The following is a 20,478-nucleotide window of genomic DNA, read 5'->3' as shown; positions in this document are numbered from 1 at the left end:
GCCGCCGCCGCAGCTCATCCGCAAGGACCTGATCAGTGCGATGAAGCTGCCCGACTCTGAGTACCTGTGTCCGGACGAGTTCCTGGAGATCGCCGACCAGTGGAAGCAGGAGTGGGAGCGCGGCGTCCAAGTGCCCGTCAACCCGGACACGCTGCCGCACCCGCGCGTCAGCTCCGTACCCGGTCCGCCCTCGCGCCAGCAGGACTTCCGAATGTGAGTGAGGCACCCGCGGCCCGGGCGGCGCAGCTTAAACACTGGCTGCCCTGCGAGGTGTTGCTAGATTTGCTGAACACTTAACTGAAATGGGTTATTTATTGTGACGTTGGTGTCGTTACTGAACTGTTCAGTTGTGGGAAGTAAAAAAATCTATTTGACTGAAACGTATGCGTCAGTTTATAAACCCACCCCAAAGGGATGGGCGTCAGGGACTCCGAGTGTGTGACCCATGCTTTCAGCTTTTGACGGTTTACTGTGTTGAATGAGACTCGCTGCACACGCCAACGCTGCTCTGGAGAGCGGCCTCGGTGGCTGACGAGCGCCTGACGCCCTGCCGCCGTCTGTCGGGCAGACCGAAGAAGCTGCTGCGCGTGACGCACGACGACGCGTCGCCGGAGCTGTACCACATGACCAACGCGCCGGCCAAGGCGGAGAAGATGTGCCGCTACGACCTGGACGACCAGGACTCCATCTGGCTGGGCGTCTTCAACGGCGAGCGGGGGCGCATGGGTAGGTGCTGTTCGGGCGCGCGTGCGCCCTGCGCCCCGCACGTCGCGTTCGCCGTTCACTGGGCGTGTGTGGGATGACGTTTTTCGGATGCGGTGGAGAGGGAGGGCCGGGGAAGAAGGGCATCGGTGGCATGCGTTTAAACATTTCCGTCTTTCCGGGTAGTCCCGTTTCTCACCGTCACCCGCCAAAGTCGCGCATGCGCATCGCCTGCGTAAATTAGGGGCTTTGGCCCCGTCGAGTGACACAGTCTGTTCGGGGAAACAGTTCGCGTTATTTTGAGCCGTTTTTAACGAGCCTGCTGGCGGGTAAGTCATCTCAGCGCTAAGCACTGCTCGCTGGTGCAGCCGGTCTGCCAGGGCCCGAGTTGTGCCGGCCGCCGCGGCAGTATTGTAACCCTGGCTGACCGTGTGTATGACGGCTCGGCGGGTATGGTCCTGGCAGCAGCGTCGTGGAAGTTCTTGGGCCCTCTGCGGTTCGTTGTTACGACGTGCGGGAGGGGAGGGGAGACCTGTGGGAGGCCGTGTTGCCGGAGCGGGCTCCCTCGGCACCGGCATGGGTGCCTTCCGCACTGGTGCGGTCATGGGGCGCGGGGTGAAATGTGGATGCTCACATGGTTCAGCTCTGCTCATTTGAGCGAGCTGTTGAGGTAATGCCGGCGTGGTGGTAAAGGCACGTTGTTTATTAATTGGCTGGGAATACCAAAGGACAGGTCAGGAGACCAGATCACCAGTGTTGCATTTAGTCAGTCATAAATGCGGTAGTTGGAACGGACTCGCGAGCGTACTTCTGGTGTTCTGTTTAAGTGGCGAGCGTACTTCTGGTGTTCTGTTTAAGTGAATGCGCTATTTTCGGTGCGGAGAGTTGTCATCCTAATGCCCGTAAGCCTTTCTATCCAAGTTTTCCGAAGCATGTTGTGTGCATGCACACAATCGTTGTGTCTTCTACAGAAAACTATCGACGAGTGTACGCGTTGCCTACAGTAAACGACTTACGTACCCTGGAACGTGCAAGCCCCTTACATGTGCACGCTGTCGGAAGTGCACATGTAAGGAACGGTTGGGCGGCCTTCTCTACTCCATGCCTGGTGGCTGGGGTTGCTGACCCGTACGCCGGGTGTCCACGGCAGGTTGACTGAGTGTTACCCCGGCCTGGCCCCGTTTTGTGCAATGACGTGCGTGGACGTGCTGTGCCGTGACGTGCCGTGCCATTCTCGCCAGGCCTGCCGGCCGTCTCCGACCTGGAGATGGAGCGGGCCATCGAGGACATGGAGCGCCAGTGCTGGAACAAGATCCAGACCATCGTCAAGACGCAGGAGGGGCTTAGCATCGAGTTCGATGAGAACGTGGTCTGCGACGTCTGCCAGCAGGTGAGCACTGGGCGAGGCTCCGCCGCCTCCTGACGGCAGTTGTAGCGGCGGCTCCGGGGGGCGCCCGCCGCTGCGCCGCCACAGGCGTCACAGAACGGTCCCAGCTGCTGCTCACCACTCGCTGTATGGGGCGGGCAGTGCTGGGCCGGGCTGGCGCGAGGTGATTCGTGCCTGCCTGCTCAGTGTTTGAGAATGGCCGGTGCAGTCGGCAGCGCGGTCGGGCAACGCGAGGACTGGAACAGCTCGGCGGGCTGTGACCCGTCGCCTGTTCCGTTCACTTGGTCACGTCCCGCGGATTGTGCTGCTGTGCTGTGCACATGCTGCCAGTGCATCCAGGCGCCAGGTGTGCGGCTGGCGCCTGGATTTAGCCGGTGGTCTTGCGATGTACTCCGTTTGTCTCCTGGGCGTGTGTGTTGGCGCCGGTCCGAGGCGGCGTTGCCGCGGTGGCTGACGCTGCCTCCGTCGGCAGCCGGACTCGGAGGACGACAACGAGATGGTGTTCTGCGACAAGTGCAACATCTGCGTCCACCAGAACTGCTACGGCATCACCAGCATCCCCGACGGCTCGTGGCTCTGCAAGGCGTGCGCGCTCGGTATCAAACCCGACTGCGTGCTCTGTCCCAAAAAAGGTCAGTGCGGCGTCGGTCGCCGGTCACCCAGCGTGGGGCCAGGCCCACTGCGGAGATCAGTCGGCCGCCAGACGCCCTACTGCTAACGTAAACAGTGTGCTTGCTCCGCAGTAGCAGTCTACCTTCCGTGCGTGTTAAAGAAAGGTTTATTTTCTTTTCTGCATTATGTTAATGTAGGTGCTCCCATTGCATTACAGAAGGTATGCCATTACATTACAGTGGGTATATATATATATATATATATATATATATATATATATATATATATATATATATATATTACAGTAGGTGTGCCCATTTTTAGTGATACAGGTGTTCAATATATGAATACCAGGATGGATAGCCGCTCCATAATGGTGTCAGCCCGTTGCCCCGCCTGGCCGAGAGCGGGGCGGTGCGTTGTGTTGCGGCAGCTTACAGATGTGGCCCTGCCACTGCCACAGGCGGTGCCATGAAGAGCACCAGGTCGGGTCACAAGTGGGCCCACGTCAGCTGCGCCCTCTGGATCCCCGAGGTCAGCATCGGCGACGTCGAGAAGATGGAGCCCGTCACCAAGATCTCCAACATCTCGGTGAGCGCTGCTGCTGGCTGTCAGGCCTCAGGTGGTTGCCTGCGTGAGTAGCCGGTATATTGGCACTTGTGCTCTGTCCCCGGTTGTTTTGACTCGCTAGGCGTGTTATCTCTACCCATTTGAGCCTTGTGTCAAATGCGCTGAAGGTCGCAGACACCGACTTTGGCACGTTGGGATGTGTAACGCATCCTGCCATGACGTCACCAAGATAAACAGCATTGGCGTAAAGTTACCACGGGTACCGTCGCGCCCGTCATCGTAATTATCGAGATAAACAGCATCAGTCCCATTGAGGATTGGGCAAGCTGCTACGAAAGGCTGCAGCATCACAGCTAATGGAAAGTGCGTCTGTTGCAATATTAGGTATGTTGCTATGGAACTGCCTTTTTTGACCTTCCACCGCCGTCAGAATGTCGTGCCAGAACACCTGCTGTCAGGTGTCTGGCGGTTGGTTTTTTTTTATAACGCATCGAACTGCGATTTGCCGTTTGTGCAAACAATTCAGCGTCTTGTTGGGTTCCATAGCGCCAGCACATATTACGATGCTTGAGGCGGACTTGAGTCCCCGGATCAGGTCGCAATGCTCGACTATGGCGACGAAGTCTGGCTGTGGGCTTTCCGTGCACGACGCACGACGTGCAGCACATGCACGACGATGTCCGCATGACTTCAAAACCTGACTGCTCGTGAATGTAATTTTCCTCCATGAACAAACAGCTGTGTGCTTCTGTCGGAGCTGTAGTAATCAGTAGGCCCATTTAAGTGGGGTCCACAGAGTTTCCATGGTTGAATAATGAGACTTTTCGACCCGAAAGTGCCTAATTTTATTTCCATTGAAATATTGGAAATGGTGTTTGGATTATGGATATAAATACAGTCATTGCATCATAGTATGTGATATGGTTGACTAGCATGTGTACGTAGACGAGCGCCACATTATTGGAAGAAGGAAACAGCCTGACCAAAAACCTTATACGAATGTGGTGTGTAATCCTCGTCGTAAGCATGCCACCCGGCCAGTATTGTTTTTTCTTCGCGAGCGAGATTCCCTTCGTGATGCGAAAAACTGCAGATGTTTTAAGTTGACTGTGGCATTTACCAGCATTGCTCGGTATTAATTTTGAATATTTCTTCGGCTTTGTGCACATTCGAGTTTATACTGAGCGCGGCGCGTGACGCGGCGAGCTCCGTCGTAGGGCCACGTTCGTGTTAGGCGATATCCCGGCTGGGGCGCGGCGCTGCCGGCGGCGCGCAGGCCGGTCCGGCCTCCGCTGATGCTGGCCGTGCCCGTCAGGTGCGGCGCTGGTCCCTGCTGTGCGTGCTCTGCAAGGAGAAGGTGGGCGCCTGCATCCAGTGCTCTGTCAAGTCGTGCAAGACGGCCTACCACGTGACGTGCGCCTTCAAGCACAACCTGAAGATGAAGCCGGTGGAGGACGAGAGCGACGACGACGAGATCCAGCTGAAGGTGGGCTGGCGGGCGGGCGCAGCTCGCGGCTGGGGTTCGCCGCCCGGCCGGTGGCTCGGGGCGCAGCGACACAGCGCGGCCGCAGTGGGTGATCGGTTGAAGCACCCAGGGGTGGAAGCCACCGTCGTTGTCCGAGCGGTCATCGGTTATGTTTGCAAGGGTTGCCACAGTAGCAGTGGACCGTCGATATCTGTCCCAGTGACAGTGGATCCTCTGAAAAACGTGCAGGGAAGGTTTAATGCCCGTCGTACTTTAGTGTGTAACGCTATGGGATAATTTTTTGTGAAAGCGGTCGCCCTCCCCCCCCCCCCCCCTGCCTTCCATCTGGCACGACCGCTGCTGATCTGTGGTCCGTCACTGCGGTTAGTGGACGGGTAGGTGCAATTTGCGGTGGTCGCCGAGCCCTGCTGCACGCCTGCTTAATCTCTGCGGCGCCCGCTGACGCCCGCTACTGCCGTTCCAGTCGTACTGTCCGAAGCACAGCAAGAACGAGAAGCTGTCGGGCGAGTCGGACTCGGACGGGGAGCTGCGTCGGCCTGACCCGGACTCGGAGGCGCAGCGGCGCACTCGCAAACAAAAGTGAGTGGGGCGTGCACTGACAGGGACCACGCGACCATGCGCGGCTTCCGTCGTCGAACGGTGTTTGTTCACTCCAGGCGCTGAATCCAGCGCAGTTTTGGAAGCGATTGCGTGCGATAGTTCCTCACTTTGCAAGCGCGGCTTGTTCGAAATTCGCTGGACCTTTACACCAGAGATACGGCTCTCATCTGTGACGTCCGCCGGACGTGGCCGTGGGCTCGACAGACTCGGCTGGCCGGTCTGCCGCGCCGTGCCGGCGGCGGGCTCTGCGCCACGGCCGGCGGGGTACCGGCCGTCGGCGAGATCCGCGCTCACCCGTCCGCGTGCCCGCCACCGCCAGGCTGCAGCAGATCGAGTCCGAGTTCTACCGGCACGTGGACCTGCGCGGCACGGCCGCCGCCTGTGGCGTCCCCATGGAGGCGGTCGAGTTCATCTACAACTACTGGAAGCTGAAGCGGAAGGTATGGCCCGGTCTCCGCGCAGGGACCGTCTCGGGCGGCCTGGCGCAGCCTGCAAATAGGCTACCCGGACGGCGACATTGTGCCATGTCCTTTGCTAGTCATGCGGCTCGTGGGCTACGGTTCGAAGTGGTAGGCAGATGGGAGGCCTGACGCCGGTGAAGTTCGCACCGTGTAGGACTATGGTCGGTTTTGTTAAAAGAGCGCTTTTGAGAATGAAAATTGACCGGCTATGCTCCTACTAAAATGGAAATGTAGTCGGACCACCACGAATTCGTCGCCTGAACATATTCATGGGGATGTAATTGCACGCTGTTAGCAGACATGAACCACCACTTTCTACCGAGTTTCACGCGATACACTGGGTCCAGATAGGGACAATACGTCCGTTCATTGGTGCAGGAGAGACGGGACGAAATGGGACGATACTGTCGCGGTGTGTGTCAATGTCACCGCTTCCGCGTGCTGTAGTCCGTGGCACAGGGACAGAAAGCCTCAAAGCCTGGACGAGTCGTTACTAGTGACCTCGCCAGCGGGAACGCGGGGCTTTAATGAGTGCGGCTACGGGCTGGTCATTACCGGACGTTCGTGGCGAGAGGCCGCTGAGTCCTGAGCGACGGGCGGACGGCCCTGGATGGGGCGGCGGCCGACTAACGCGTCTCTCCGCCGTCCCAGTCGGGCAACAACAAGGCTCTGCTGACTCCCAATACGGATGAGATCGACCTGCGCACCGAGCAGCAGCAGCAGGACCTGGAGAAGGTCAAGCAGTTCGTCCACATCCGGCAGAACCTGGAGAAGGTGCGCGCCGGACGGTGGGCGTTTGGGCGGGACGGAGGGGGGGGGGGGGGGGGGCAACCAGACCAGTGCGCCGCAAGGGGCTAGTTGTGCTGTTGTTTTCTTACAGTCAGGTTCTGCTTGTTAGGGGAGGATACGCGTTTTGTGCATTAAATGCAGAGGCTTTGCTGAGGCCCAGCAAAACCCAGTGAGAAACGCTTAAGCCCGTCGTTAAGTTTCGCTCACCAAATATGTGTCAGGTTCCTGCCTTGTCAAGCTCCTACACGAGCTCGTGAGCGAGAGTCTTCCTGCTTAATTGGGCAACTAGTCAGTTTCATCGACGGGTGGAATCACCCAAACTCAGCGAGTGTAATGGAGTCAGATCCATTCGGACTAGCTTAGTCACATTTCATCGAACGACGTCAACGTCCAAACGAAAATCTGCGATGATGTGCCGTCTGATTAGTTTTCATGATCGTGCCCTTGCTGTCCGTGCGTCTGCTGAACACGCTCTCCTGCGTCGCCCAGGTCCGCAACCTCTGCTACATGGTCACCAAGCGCCAGAAGCAGTGCCGCAACTACTTCCGGCTGCGCGAGCAGACGTTCCTCAGCCAGGCGGCCGTGCTGCGCGACCCGGCCAGCCGGCTGACGGCCGAGGAGCGGCGCGCCGTGCTCGACGCCAACCACATCCGCGACAACGTGTACGACCGGCACTACTCGCACGCCGAGGCGTCGCTGCACGCGCACCCTCTGCAGCAGCTGCTGGACGTGATCCGCGGCGGCAAGGCGGGCGCCGCGCCGCACTGCGAGCTGAACGGCGCCGTGCGCCGGCCGGGCGGCGCCGACCCGTACCGGCGCCAGTACGTCAACGGCGCCGAGCGGCGGCGTAGCCAGCTGGCGAGCAGCTGCAGCAGCGAGTCGGACGGCAGCCGGGAGCGGCGCGCCGCCGCCAGCGCCGGCTCCAGCTCGGAGGCCGACCGGCCGCGCACGGTGAGTGGACGCCGCGCGGCCGCCGCCACCGAGCGGCTCACCAAGCAGTCGCTGTTCGGCAAGGACTCTAGTGAGAGTGACGCGCCGGCGGCGCCAGTGACTCAGGCGGGCGGCAAGTACCGGCGGCCGGGCCGTCACAAGGCGGCGCCGGCGTCGCGCCCGCCCAAGGCGGCCGACAGCAGTGACGAGGACACGCCGCGGCTGGCTGAGAGTGTGGCGCGCCGCGGCCGGGGCCGAGGCCGCGCGCGCGTCGGCGTCGCGACCGAGCGGCGCCGGCCGCCGGGCGCCAGTGACGCCGCCACTAGTGACTCGGACTCGAGGCTGCCGGCCGGCGCGGCGAGTGCTGGCAAGGGCCGACACATCTACACGGACAGCGAGTCGGACGCCGACGATGACAAGCTGCGCTCCGCCTCGTCCGTCAGCTCAAGTGCAATTCGAACCAAAGCGGCGATGAAGGCGTTCTCGACGGCGGTGAAGGCGGAGGGCGCGCCGGCCGGCCGGCTGGAGGAGCCGCCGGCGGCAGCCGCGCCCCGCCGCCGCGGCCGCAAGAAGAAGTCGGAGCTGCTGGCGTCCGAGCCGGACGTCAGTTCGGTCAATACAGAGAAGGCGCCGGTGCCCGACCTTAGCTTGATCGTACCGCCGCGGCAGGCCATGCTGGACGCCAACAAGCGCATCGCCGGTCAGAAGCCGGCGGACGGCGCTGCGGCGGCGGTGATGGCGCCGGTCGCCGCGCCCGAGCCGGCCACGCCGCAGAAGCGGGGCCGCGGCCGACCGCGCAAGTCGCCCGAGGGCCGCTCGGCGTCCAAGTCGCCACGCGTGGGCGCGCCTGGCCGCGACCCGCTGCGGCCGGCGCCGGCCGAGCCCGTCGACGAGGGCGCCGACAACGTCGCGGTGACGCGCGATATCCGTCTGCGGCGGCCGGAGAAGCAGCCCTTTCGATCTGGAGGGCGGTCGGGGCACAACTACAAATCTACTCAGTCGCACAATGCGACAACTGAAGATGCCGCTGCTGGACCGCCCTCGGTTCAACAGCAGCAGCGGCGAGGCAGCGCCGGTAGCTCGGGCTCCAGCAGCTCCAGCAGCAGCAGCGGGTCCAGTGGCAGCAGCAGCAGCAGCGGCAGCTCCAGCAGCAGTTCGAGCAGCGGCAGCAGCTCTGACAGTGCGGAGTCCGACGCCGAGAGCCGCGCTCAACCGGCGCCTGCTGCGCGAGGTGAACGCGGCCCGGCTGGGCGAGGGCGAGCTGTCGCTCACAGTCCGCGCAGCGCCGCCGACGCCACCGCGGCACCCGCCGCCGCGGCGCCGCGACGCCGCGCGTCGGCTGGAGGAGCAGGAGAACCGGGCCAAGACGCGCAGCCAGAAGCGACTACGCTCGGCGGACAGCGCAGCCCGCGGCCCGAAGCGCTAAAGAAGGCGCGCCCGATGCCGCGCAGTCGCAAGATCGCGTTGGGCCTGGAGGCGGAACCAGACGCGACGCAGGCGCCGCCGCTCGAGCCGCGCCGGCTCTCGTCGTCGGCCGAAAGTAAGCCGATGCGGGGCTCGATCGCCAGCATCCTCAGCGAGCGGTCGGCCAAGGAGAGCAGCGAAGGGGCGGCGCGCGCCGGCTACCGGACGTCCGGCGAGGAAATCCGCGTCGAGCGGCTCGAGGATATCAGCGACGAGCCAGCGGCGGCGGCCGCTCCGGCGCCGACATCGGCAGCACCCGCCGGCCGCCGGCCGGCCGCCGTCGGCGACACCGACGACCAGGTGCTGCCGGCACAACCATCCTCCATCTTCTCGCCGCCTCGGCTTAACGCCGGCGACCCGATCTTCGACTTCGAGACGGCCTTGTTTGGCGGCCAGAAGTCGGCGGCAGCGCCAGCGCCGGCAGTGGCAGCGCCAGCGCCGGCAATGGTCGCCCCGGTGGAGCAGCCGGCGGAGCAGCCGGCGCAGCCGTCGGTCCAGCCGCCCGCGCAGTCATCGGCGCAGCCGCCCCAGCCGCCTCAGCAGGCCTCGTCCATCTTCTCACCGCCGCGCTCGAGCGCCGGCGAGCCCGCCTTCGAGCTGGACACGAGCGTGCTGGCGGGCCTGAAGTCGGCGGCGCCGGTGCAGCCAGCCCGACCAGCGCCGCGCGCGCCTGTCATCATGGAGACGAAGGAGGAGAGTCAGCAGGTGACCATGGACCTGGTGGAGAAGCTGCGCCTGCAATACGCCCAGCAGGGCCCGGACGAGCGGCCGGAGGAGAAGCCGGCCGTGACGCCGGGCCGGGGCGGTCCGGCCGACACGCCCACGCGCGGCGAGGCGTCCAAGTGGCGGCCTCTGGCGTCCGTGGAGTCTGAGCCGGAGCCGCCGCCGGCGCAGTCGGTGCTGCCGCAGGTGGAGCCGACGCCAGTCGAACGCAAGGTCGAGCCGAGTCCGACGGCCGCCGTCAGCAGCCTGCCAGGCAAGCCGCCGCCACCGGCGACCGGCTCGCGCCGCTCGACCAGCTCCGAGGCGGAGCGGCCGGCCGAGCCGCTCCAGTCTCCGCCGCCGGCCGACCGGCACGCCCCGCCGCATGCGGCGCGACTGCGCCGCAAACGGCACGAGTCGCGCACGGACGGCACGCAGCTGTACGCCACGCCGACCGAACTGCCCGGCTTCGCGTCCCCGCCGGCACCGCCGCCGCCGGGCAGCGTAGCCGGCCTACTGGCGCAGCCGCGCGGTCTCGGCTCCGTCAGCGTGCGCACGCCGGCCAGCATCAACGCCGCCAGCCCCATGCCCCCGCCTTACGCCCAGTTCGGTGCTGAAAGCATGATGCAGCACTTGATGATGATGCAGTCGTGGCCGGAGGGCCAGCTGCGGGAGCTGATCCAGATGCAGTACGAGCAGTCGCAGCAGTACCTGATGCGGCAGGACGCGGAGGCTGAGCGTCGCAAGGAAGCAGAAATGGAGCTGCGCAAGCACGACGAGATGATCAAACGGCAGGAGGAGCGAGCGCGGCAGGACGCCGAGGAGCGGCGCCGGAGGAGCGAGGAGGAGCGGCGCCGGCGCGAGGATGAGGAGCGGCTGAAGCGCGAGGAGAAGGAGCGGCGTTGGGAGGAGGAGCTGCTGCGCCGGCGGGAGGAGGAGGAGCGTCGGCGACGCGAAGCGGAGGAGGAGGCAGAGCGGCTACGGCGTGAGGATGAGGAGCGGCTGAGGCGCGAGGAGGAGGAGCGGCTGCGGCGTGAGGAGGAGGAGCGCAGCGCCCGCGACATGGAGCGGCTCCAGCAGGAGCTTCTGCGCCGCCAAGAGGAGGAGCTTCTGCGCCGCCAAGAGGAGGAGCAGCAGCGGAAGCAGGCCGAGGTGCGCCTGCAGGCTCTGATGGCCGAGCAGGAAGCCGAACTGCGTCGCAGGCTGCTGGCGCCGCCGCCGGTCGCCGCCGAACGGCAGCTGGTCAAGCCGGCCGACCGTGCCAAGGACCAGCGGCCGCCGGCTGCCGAGCCTGACCACTGCCGACTGCAGGCGCTCCAGGCGCTGGTCACGCAGGAGGACGAGCTGAAGGTGGCGTCGCCGCCGCCGGCGCCGCCCGACTCGGAGCCGGCGCGCGAGGCGGTCGCCGAGGCGCAGGCGCCTAAGAGCAAGGTGCTGAGCCAGCCGACACCGCAGGAGCTTGTGTCGGAGTTCCCGCGCGTGGGCGCGGCGCCGGACGCGCTGAGCACAGAGCAGCCGCCGGCCGCGTCCACGCCGTCACTGCCGGCTGAGGCGCCGGCCACTGTGCCCGTGCCAGTGTCGGTGCCGGCCCCGGCACCGGCACCGGCACCGGCACCGGCACCGGCGCCAGCACCAGCACCCGACGTCGAGCCGGCGCCGGCGGCGGCCGGCCGTTCGCGTGGCCGCCGCGAGTCCAGCCTCAAGGCCAGCATGCAGATACAGAAGATCCAGTCGACCGACGCTAGCGACTTCAATGACGCCGAGCCGGTGGTGCCGGTGCGCCGCGCGGCGGCGGCGCGCCACGCCTCGCCCGGCAAGAGCCCGCGTGCGGCCGAAGGCAAGCCGGCCGGCCGCGGCCGCCGCGGTGGCAAGGCGGCTGCCGCGCAGGCCGTGTACGGCGGCCGCGGTCGAGGCCGGGGCCGCGGACGAGGGCGCGGCCGCGGCGCCGCCGCCACGCGCGCTGCGCCCTTCTGTCCGAAGCCGCAGGTGCCCAACGACCTGGCCGGCACTGTGTACGACTTCGATGACGACGAGCTGGACGACCTGCCGAAGACGCCACGCGGCCGCATGCGGCCGGTGCGTGAGCGCTTCCTCAGCACGGACGTGGGCTCGGACCGGGCCGGCTCCGCCATGTCGGAGCCGGCCGACGACGCGTCGAGCCGCTCGTCGCTGCCGGCGGCGGCGCCGCTGCCGCAGGTGCTGCCCACGCTAACGCAGCCGGGTGCCTCCGAGACCAGCATGGAGTCGGCCGGCACGCCACCAGCGCTGCAGGAGGCGGCTGCCGTCGAGGCCGAGGAGCCAGCGGCGTCGGCCGCGCCATGCGCCGCCGACGCGCCGCCCGAACTGCCACTGGCCGCGCCCATCGAGAGCGTCCGCGACGAACGCAACCAGCTCAAGCTCAAAATCAAGGGCCCGTTCCTCAACCCGAGCTACAACGTGCAGCCGGTGGCGGCGGCGGCGTCGGAGGCGCTGCCGGCGACGCCCAGCGCCGCGGCCGTTGCCGCCGCCGCCGTGGCCGTCAACTCCAATCTGCGCAAGCGCAAGAAGGAGTTGATCCGGCAGTACGTCAACAGCACGGAGACGGAGGGCGCGGCCGAGCCGGCGCCGCCGCAGGAGGATAGCTCGGTGGTCAGCCAGCGCTTCATCTGTCCCAAGGCGGTCAAGTCTGTGAGCAGCGCGCCCACGCGCGACGACTACCGCGGTGCCGTGGCCGGCAAGGAGGAGGGCGGCGCGGCGGCGGCGGCGCTGCTGCCGAAGCGGCGCGGTCGGCTGGCGCGCGAACCTGCGGCGGCGGCGGTCACTGCGCAGGAGGCTGTGCCGCACAAGCTGCGCATCAGCCTCGGCAAGGACGGGCGTGGAAGCGAGCTGAAGCCGCCGAAGAAGCGGACCGGTGAGCTGTCGGCGGCGGCCGGCGAACTGTCTGTGTTCGAGAAAATTCGGCAGGACAATCTGCAGTTCGGTGACCAGATGCTGGCCAGCTTCGACCAGGAACCGCCGCATAAGAAGGGCAAGAAGAAGAAAAAGAAGAAAGACAAAGACCGCGACAAGGAGAAGAAGAAACGAGACAAGTCTCACAAACACTCCAAAGTACAAATTATTAATAACGATACTGCCGCGGCGCCGAAGCTGATTATCAAACTGGGCGGCCGCAAGCCGAGCGACTCGCCGTCGGCGTCGGGCGGCGGCGCCGAGACCCCGCCGCCGCCGCTCTCTCAGCCCACGCCGCCGCCCAGCGACGACAGCGGCGGCCACAAGGACCTGGTGGTCAAGATCAAGCCGTTGGCGGCCGAGCCGGAGCCGGGCCGCCTGCAGCCGCTCAAGCTGACGCTGTCGCGGCGCGGGCCGGCCTTTGCCAGCGCCGACACGCCGCCGCCGCCCACGCTCACGCCCGAAGTGGGCGCCGGCGAGCTGGCCGAGAGTTGCGACGTCAGGTAGCCCCGCGCCGCGCGCCCGCGCGCGCGCCAGCCAGCCAGCCTGCCCGGTACAAAGCGGCGGGCCGCCGGCCGGCCGCCGCCGCCACAGCGGTGATCGTGTGATACTCGGGAGGGGGACGGCGCGGGCGCGGCGCCGGGCCCGGGCGCCGCGCCCCGTCCCTGACGCGCACAGCCGGTGGCCGGCGTCTACGTTGTGATATGGGCCTCAGTGTGCGTTGAGTGTGTTGTTTTAGAATTTATCCGTGGCAGACTGTTCGACCGTGTGACGGGTGCGATGGTGCGTGCGGCCCCAATAAGTGCTGCGCCGCGGTCGCGCGCGACGCCGCATGCCGCGTGACATTCCTTTTTACGTTTGGGATGGTGCATTTGGTGTCGTGTGCTGGGTTGGTGCGGCCGGCGCGCGCCGGGCGCCGGTGACCGTCTGTTTCTGTTCGCTCCGCTAGTGTCCTGCTCCTGATCCTGAGCCGGCGGCCGGGGCGCGCTCCTGCCGTCGCTCCCCTCCCGCCGCCCGTCCCGGCCCCGGCCTGACCCTAGTCACCGTCTGCGCCACCGCCACCGCCGCCATCGCTGCCGCCGCCGCCGCCGCCACCGCCGCCACCGTCACCGTCACCGTCGCCGCCCGCGCCGACAGGTAAAGACGCCGCTGCGCCCGGCCGGGCCCGCGCGGGCCGATGGTTTCACGCGCGTGATTCGTCGCGGACCGGGCGCTGACGACGGGCAACGGGTATTGTTTTTATCTTGCGGGAGCTGTTGTGGATGCGATCGCGGGCTGGTGCGGCATTGGACCAGGTGCCGCTCGTTGATCTTTTCGTGAGACATGCAGTTGAATCGCAGATCAGGCATTATGATGTGTAGCGCGTGGGTTTTGCAGTCCGTTGGTTCGGAGCGGTCGGCTGGTGCATGTTACCGTTTTAACGTCGGGCGCAGCGTTTTAGAGGCTCGTCGTGAGAAAACGTCGTCGGCGTGTTCGGGTGGCCCAAAAATCTGCAGCGCTGATACAAATTGTGCATAGAATAAGTATGGTTGGCATCTGGAAACATGCAATTCGCATTTGGAGGACGAGATGAGAATGGAGACAGCGGCTTTCAACATCGGCGTTTTTATCTGGCGTACATTGCAATGGAGCAAAGGTGTTCTCACCTGTGAGAGTCTTTTACGCGCTTTTCCGTAAGGCTGTTATAATTTGTTGTGTTCATGAAATCACGAAATTGCTAGTTTTTTATTGCTCCAAATTTAGCGACGACTTCAATTTCATAAAGGCATTGTTCAAGTGTTGATCGATTATCACTGCTCACTGAACGGGGTGCGCATTGCCTAGGGTTTAGCTAGCTGAACTGCATTCAATCGAAGCGCACGCCGCGGAGTGCGTGCCATGTCGGGTCGGGTCGCGCGACGCGTCGACGGCCGTGACGGGCGGCGAGCGCCGAGTCTCGCTGCCGGCGGCCGCGCCGCGCTGCGAGCTGCCGTTCTCCCCGCCCCGCCCCACCCCGCCTGCGGCCGCGCGAGTCGCCTAGATGTAAGAGCTTTATCTCTGGCGCGGGCCGGTCGCCGCCGCCGCTGCCGCGGTCTGCGCCGGGTCCGACGGAACACGACTCCATGTGATCTCGGGCGGGGGCGCCGCGACCGGGCTGCTCGGCCCGGCCGGTCTCGCGCCGTCGGAGGGCGGCCGCCCCAGCGGCCCGAGTCCTGACCTGACCTAACCGGACCTGACCTGACCTGACCTGACCTGACCTGAGACGCGACCCATACAGGCCCGGGCCGCCGGCGTAGCCTAGTAATTTAATGTTAGGCGCCAATCATGCGGAGCGGTAGTTTTTTGTATTTGTGTCATATTTTTGTATTGTGTACATAACTTTTCTTTCGTATTTATTGTGAATCTATTGAACTGTTACCTGGCCATACTGACATGGTTAAACATTGTAAATATTGTAAGTGAACATTTGGCATGCTGTACATAGCATCGACTGTTACTTATGGCAATTTAATAAATATACCTCGTATTTCATCTGTATGTATTGCCGTGTATGGGCATCGAAATCATTAGGCCATACTTCCCGCACCTTCTCGGATATGCGGATATGTGTTCAGCGGATTTACGTTGCGACGAGAATCCGCTGAACGGACAGTGCAGCCGGTCCAGCGGATTCTCGTCGCAACATGAATCCGCTGAACCGACCGCACTCTCGGGTGATTGCTCGGGCGGGCATGCGCCGCTCCAGGCAGTTAATACCGGAGCGAGCTAGGAGGACTCCTGGGCAGCAGCAACACCGGAGATGGGCTGGGTGTCTTTTGTTCGTAACGAAAGGTCGGCACGGCACAGACCCACTCAGTTGATCAGGCCGGAGAAGGATTGGCGTGGTAAGCGCCACGACACACCGACTGATCCTGGACGGGCGGGGAACCGGGCTCTAACCCGCTCGCCGACGGCTCGCCAGCCTTGGCTACAGCTTCAGTCAGTGGCACGTACCGATGCAAGCGCAACAGGCCCGGCAGCCAATCGCTGGTCGGTCTGTACGGGGCGGGTGTCGCCGGTGCCCGCCGGGCCAGTGGCGGGGCCGTGCCAGTGCGGCCGGCGGTGGGTGGTGCGCGCGCGCAGGGGCCGCCGGCGGGATCAATACTGACAGGGGCCGGCGACGCCGGGGCTCGATGCCGATCCACGGCCGTCGCCGCTGCCGCCGCCGCCGCCGCCGCCGCCGCGCCATGCACTGACCGCCGGTCACCGCCGACCGCCGCCACTGCACCATGCAGAACCCTCCCAGGAAGGTGAGTGCTGCGCGTTTGGCAGCATTGTTAGTCGAGGCCGAGACGTGCGCGGCTCGTGGGCGGGCTCCGTCCCAGTTGGGTGTTCCCACGTCCGCGCCCGTGCTCCCCAGCGGAGGGCGGCTCTGCCGGGCCCGTGCCCCGGTGGACGGTGTCTCTGCCGGGCCCGTGCCCCGGCGGACGGTGACTCTGCCGGGCCCGTGCCCCGGTGGACGGTGTCTCTGCCGGGCCCGTGCCCCGGTGGATGGTGACTGGTGACTCTGCCGGGCCCGTGGCCCGGTGGACGGTGTCTCTGCCGGGCCCGTGCCCCGGTGGACGGCGGCTCTGCCGGGCCCGTCCCCCGGTGGACGGCGGCTCTGCCTGGCTTGTCCCCCGGTGGACGGTGACTCTGCCGGGCCCGTCCCCCGGCGGACGGTGACTCTGCCGGGCCCGTGCCCCGGTGGACGGTGACTCTGCCGGGCCCGTGCCCCGGTGGACGGTGTCTCTGCCGGGCCCGTGCCCCGGTGGACGGTGTCTCTGCCGGGCCCGTGCCCCGGTGGACGGTGACTCTGCCGGGCCCGTGCCCCGGTGGACGGTGTCTACCGGGCCCGTCCCCCGGCGGACGCTGACTTTGCCGGACCCGTCCTCTGGCGAGCGGTGACTGCTGGCCCCGTCCCCTGGTAGACGACGGCACACTCGTGCCCGTGCATCATGTTATCCGAAGCGCGGCGCGGTCAGTTGTCGGTAAGTTCAGTGAGATCAGTCGTATGAATTGCAGGTGATGAGGCCCAAATTACCCCGTCGAAGTGGTCCAGACCGTGGCGAGTAAACACTAGTCTGTTTTGGTCGGACGTTGGTTACTTGCACTCGCTGTTCGTTTAATCAGCGGCTTAAGAGGAGCTTAGTTTACGTGGTATGTCTGGCGTTTTGGAGTTTGTTGATGCGTTGCGGAATATGTGCATGCTATGACACGGTAGGTCATGTTAGACCAGAAGAAATATGGCACACTATCTGTCGCGCCACGAACCGATCGTGTGGTAGAACTTCAGCGCTTACCCTGTCCTTCGTGTTTCGCTTGTCCCTGCGCGGAGGCTTGGGAACGTTTCAGATAGTGCAAGAGCCACGTCCCGTTTTGTAGCAGGTATTTTTGTCATGCGTCGCCAGGGGGTAACGTTGAATTTCTTTAAGAAGTGGGAGGACCATCCTCGTCCCCTTGTTAACGCGCTATCTTGAGACCCCCACCCCATCAAGTTAACCACCCCGATTGTCTTTCCAATGGTAGGTATACTCAAGATTAGTTGGGAGCTTTTCAGACAGGGGACGAATTTGGGTCCCACGCACGGTTAGGTTCGAGGGTTAAGTTGAAAATTGTGCCATTATCAATGAGGAATATAAACCCAATCAAGTTCACCCACCTGCAGTGAAATCAGCGCCGTTTAATTCCGTGGCGGTATGCTTTATGGGCTTGATTTTGGAAGGGGCCTCGGCAAAGAGTCACGCGTTTCTTATGTGACTGAATGCAAAATAAGCCAGGTAATGAGCAAGATCGGCGGGTGTGGATTTATCAAGCCGGCGTTAAATGGCGTCCCAAGCTTAATAACTGGTAGTGCGCCGAAGTTTGTTGGCGTGACTATCAATTTATGAGCTCATCAGGCCAGCTCGTCTAGTTAATGCGAGCGCAGTGACCTGGCCTGCTTACTGGCGCTCTAATATAGTAGGCGTTGCGATGAAAGTTGCTCATTGGAACACAACTTTCCTCGTCCATACGGTTGCTCGTCTTTTAACGCAAACGTCAATGCTCGTCTATTTTGGCATCGAATAAATAAGGCTCTGCGTACACTTCTCCAAGGGCCCGGCATCCGTTCTATCTCGTTCGTGGATGGTTGAAGGCCCTCCTGGGATTCCATGCATACTGAACTAAGTCCACCTTCAACATGCTTGATAATCATAAGCTGCGCGTGCTTTCCAGCCATATATGGCTCCACGGCCCGTGGAGGTGAGACTCTGTGAGCCATGTTGTGCGCGCGTTGTCCAGCGTTGCCACCCAAGTCTCTCCCATGCCCGTGCCCGTGATCAGAGTGCGTACATCCACCGTCAGTCAGCGCGTCCGCCGTCTCGCATGGCGCGCTCAATCCGTATCGCTTGCCAGTGCTGTGGCGCGGGGGATGGCGTGTTTCTAAGCGGGGCTGCATGAGGCGGGCTCGGGCGGGTGGGTGTGTTCTGCGGGCGGGGCGGGGCCCGGCCGGCGGCTCGGGGTCACCCCGGCACCGCCAGGTCACCCGGCAGCACTCCGTCCGCCGCAGCGCAGTCTCCGCCGTCTGCCGATGGCCGGAAGACTGAAGACGGTGCTGAAGCCCGGTCGATTCTTCACGGTTGTCATCGTTGACCAAAGGCCAAGCTGGCAGGTGCAAATAGCAATGCAGGTCGTGCGCAAGCTGCCGCACGCTTACGTGGAGCCGTCCGCTGTTTGGCGACCATGGCAGACGGCAGACACGGCCAGCACTTTAAAAGGTGGTCGCGTCGAGATGTGGGAGATGTGACGCGTTACGCGCCATTGCAGTGGAGGACTGCTGTCGTTGATGTCCCCGCGTATTACGCGCAAAATTTGGTTTTAGGAAAGTTTTCTGGTGGTATCGCACTTGCAATAGACGTTCGCAATGCAGCAGCACATTGAACAGATAGCATACACAGCCGACAAATAAAGGAGGCGTCGGATCAGCCGTGACTTCGGCGACATCTGGGATAAGATACAACGTCGCTTCGCCTGCTCCACGCTCTTCCCTCCGAGCTTGAGCAGCATTTCGGACGGCTTGCGCCGCCAGCAGTGCCTCCGGCTAGCTGGGTCCTGGCTGGGGCCAGACCGGCGCGTGCGGTGTGCGTGACGCATCGCCTGGCACGCGAGCCAGTGCGGCGACGGGTCGGCCCCTCAAACAGCGGCGGCAACTGCGATGTCCTCGCCGTGGAACCGCTTGGACAATTCTGCCGCATGAGAGCCCGCCGCACGCAACAGCTGCCACAGTCGTGGCGTGATTTTGTGCGGTCGCCGTGGTGCGTCGATGGACGGCCACCCGCCGGCCGGCGGCGGCGGTCGGCGCGAGCCCGCTGTGTCCATCTCGCTCGCCGCCGCACCGAACGCCGCGCAGGTCGCCGGTCGTTCCACGCCCCGACGTGGTCCGGCGGCCAGCCAATCGGACCCGTGTCCGGCGGCTCGGGCGACGACGGGCTGCAAAGATAGCCGGCCGCGCAGGCCTCGCTGGAGGCAGCCGCGCTCGGCCGGGCCGGGCGAGTCGTCGCGGTGGCCGCCGCCGGCCCGCCGTCTGTCTGCCGTCGCTCGCCGCCTGTCGCCGCCCGGCCCACTGTCGCATGTCTGAACGGTCGTCCGCTGGTCTGCAACAGCGGCCGGTCTGGCCCCGCCGCGTGCCATCCCAGACGCCCGCCGCGCCGTGCCGAACGCCGTGCAGGAGGCCGTCGGCCGCCGTTCGCTGGCTGAGCGGCGCCAGCCGGGCGGCCGAGCTCGGGATGGCGGCCGGCCGCTCGGGGAACGGCCGGCTGTAAAGATAGCCGGCCGGGCTGGCCTCGTTGGAGGCCGCCGCGCCCGTCCGGGCTGGCCAGGTGCCGCGGCGGCGGCAATGGGTGTGGTTCCAGCCGACAGAGCAGCGGCAGACGGCCGGACCGCACCGCGAGAGGTGCGCGGCTGGTGCTGGGCGCTATCGGACGAGCGACGATGGGGAGGCGGTATGGTCTGCGGACCAGCCGGTCCTCCGGCTCGGGGCGGGACCGTCGGCTGGTCGGTGCGGCCTCCCTGCTACTGGGAGGTTCGCGGACTCCCGTCGTACCGAGGCTCTGGGTGATGAGGCGGGGCCCACATGTTCACGGACTCCCGTCGTACCGAGGCTCTGGGTGATGAGGCGGGGCCCACATGTTCACGGACTCCCGTCGTACCGAGGCTCTGGATGATGAGGCGGGGCCCACGTGTTCACGGGCTCCCGTCGTGCCGAGGCTCCGGATAATGAGGCGAGGCCGCGTGTTGAAGTCAAAATGCAAGGGTTACCCATTAAATCACATTCAATTTGTCATTGTCCACTCGGGAAGCAACTTAACTTTGGATTTACTTTGTTCTTCTGTGTCTGTTATTAACGAAGAATAAACAGACTCGGGATCCAATTATGATAGCTAGATTAAAACAGCTTTACGTGACTACAATTTTGTTTCAGATAGCAGGCTTGTTCGTGCTCGGGTCTCCGCGCGACAAATAAGCGCGCATGGCTGGACCCGGGACCATTGTCTGCAGGCTCGGGATGGGCCGGTTTGGCGTCTAGTGCCGTCTTGGTGGCCACTGGCGTGGAAGGACAAATGTGAGGCCCCCTGTCGACGCGGCCCGGCCGCCACGTGCCGTACTAGGGTATTGTCTGGATGCTCCACCGCCCAACAACGACGCATCGTCTGTCCAAACTGCGGTCAACGTCGTCCACCTCGCCCGGCGTTCATCTCCCATGCCACCCGTTCAACCGGCGGCTGTTCGACTGGCATCTGCGGGACCTTCAGACCACGGTGTCCGCGCCAGGCACCAGCACCGCCGCTGTCACTTCTGGGAGCGTTTGT

At 64.3% G+C, this 20,478-nt stretch overlaps 1 protein-coding gene across 1 annotated transcript in view; it reads left to right on the top strand.

Annotated features, from left to right (window-relative positions):
- LOC119091478 (uncharacterized) overlaps positions 1-20,478 on the top strand; it is a 73,132-nt gene that overhangs the window by 8,812 nt on the left and 43,842 nt on the right. Inside the window, exons 4-29 of the mRNA XM_037214279.1 lie at positions 14-213; positions 569-726; positions 1,944-2,092; positions 2,562-2,721; positions 3,165-3,292; positions 4,587-4,757; positions 5,221-5,336; positions 5,677-5,797; positions 6,470-6,592; positions 7,097-7,378; positions 7,592-7,674; positions 7,849-7,975; positions 8,108-8,237; positions 8,740-8,810; positions 8,939-9,220; positions 9,467-9,640; positions 9,686-9,787; positions 10,121-10,507; positions 10,805-11,053; positions 11,396-11,479; positions 11,690-11,806; positions 11,900-12,013; positions 12,242-12,370; positions 12,512-12,771; positions 12,937-13,044; positions 15,855-15,900. Coding sequence (XP_037070174.1) covers positions 14-213; positions 569-726; positions 1,944-2,092; positions 2,562-2,721; positions 3,165-3,292; positions 4,587-4,757; positions 5,221-5,336; positions 5,677-5,797; positions 6,470-6,592; positions 7,097-7,378; positions 7,592-7,674; positions 7,849-7,975; positions 8,108-8,237; positions 8,740-8,810; positions 8,939-9,220; positions 9,467-9,640; positions 9,686-9,787; positions 10,121-10,507; positions 10,805-11,053; positions 11,396-11,479; positions 11,690-11,806; positions 11,900-12,013; positions 12,242-12,370; positions 12,512-12,771; positions 12,937-13,044; positions 15,855-15,900 — 4,071 coding nt within the window. The remainder of the gene's footprint in view (positions 1-13; positions 214-568; positions 727-1,943; positions 2,093-2,561; positions 2,722-3,164; positions 3,293-4,586; positions 4,758-5,220; positions 5,337-5,676; positions 5,798-6,469; positions 6,593-7,096; positions 7,379-7,591; positions 7,675-7,848; positions 7,976-8,107; positions 8,238-8,739; positions 8,811-8,938; positions 9,221-9,466; positions 9,641-9,685; positions 9,788-10,120; positions 10,508-10,804; positions 11,054-11,395; positions 11,480-11,689; positions 11,807-11,899; positions 12,014-12,241; positions 12,371-12,511; positions 12,772-12,936; positions 13,045-15,854; positions 15,901-20,478) is intronic.

This window comes from Pollicipes pollicipes, unplaced genomic scaffold (genome assembly GCF_011947565.3).
Source record: "Pollicipes pollicipes isolate AB1234 unplaced genomic scaffold, Ppol_2.1 Scaffold_3447;HRSCAF=4054_pilon_pilon_pilon, whole genome shotgun sequence".
Classification (NCBI taxonomy): Eukaryota; Metazoa; Arthropoda; class Thecostraca; order Pollicipedomorpha; family Pollicipedidae; genus Pollicipes; species Pollicipes pollicipes.
This window is presented reverse-complemented; position numbering and strand designations above follow the sequence as displayed.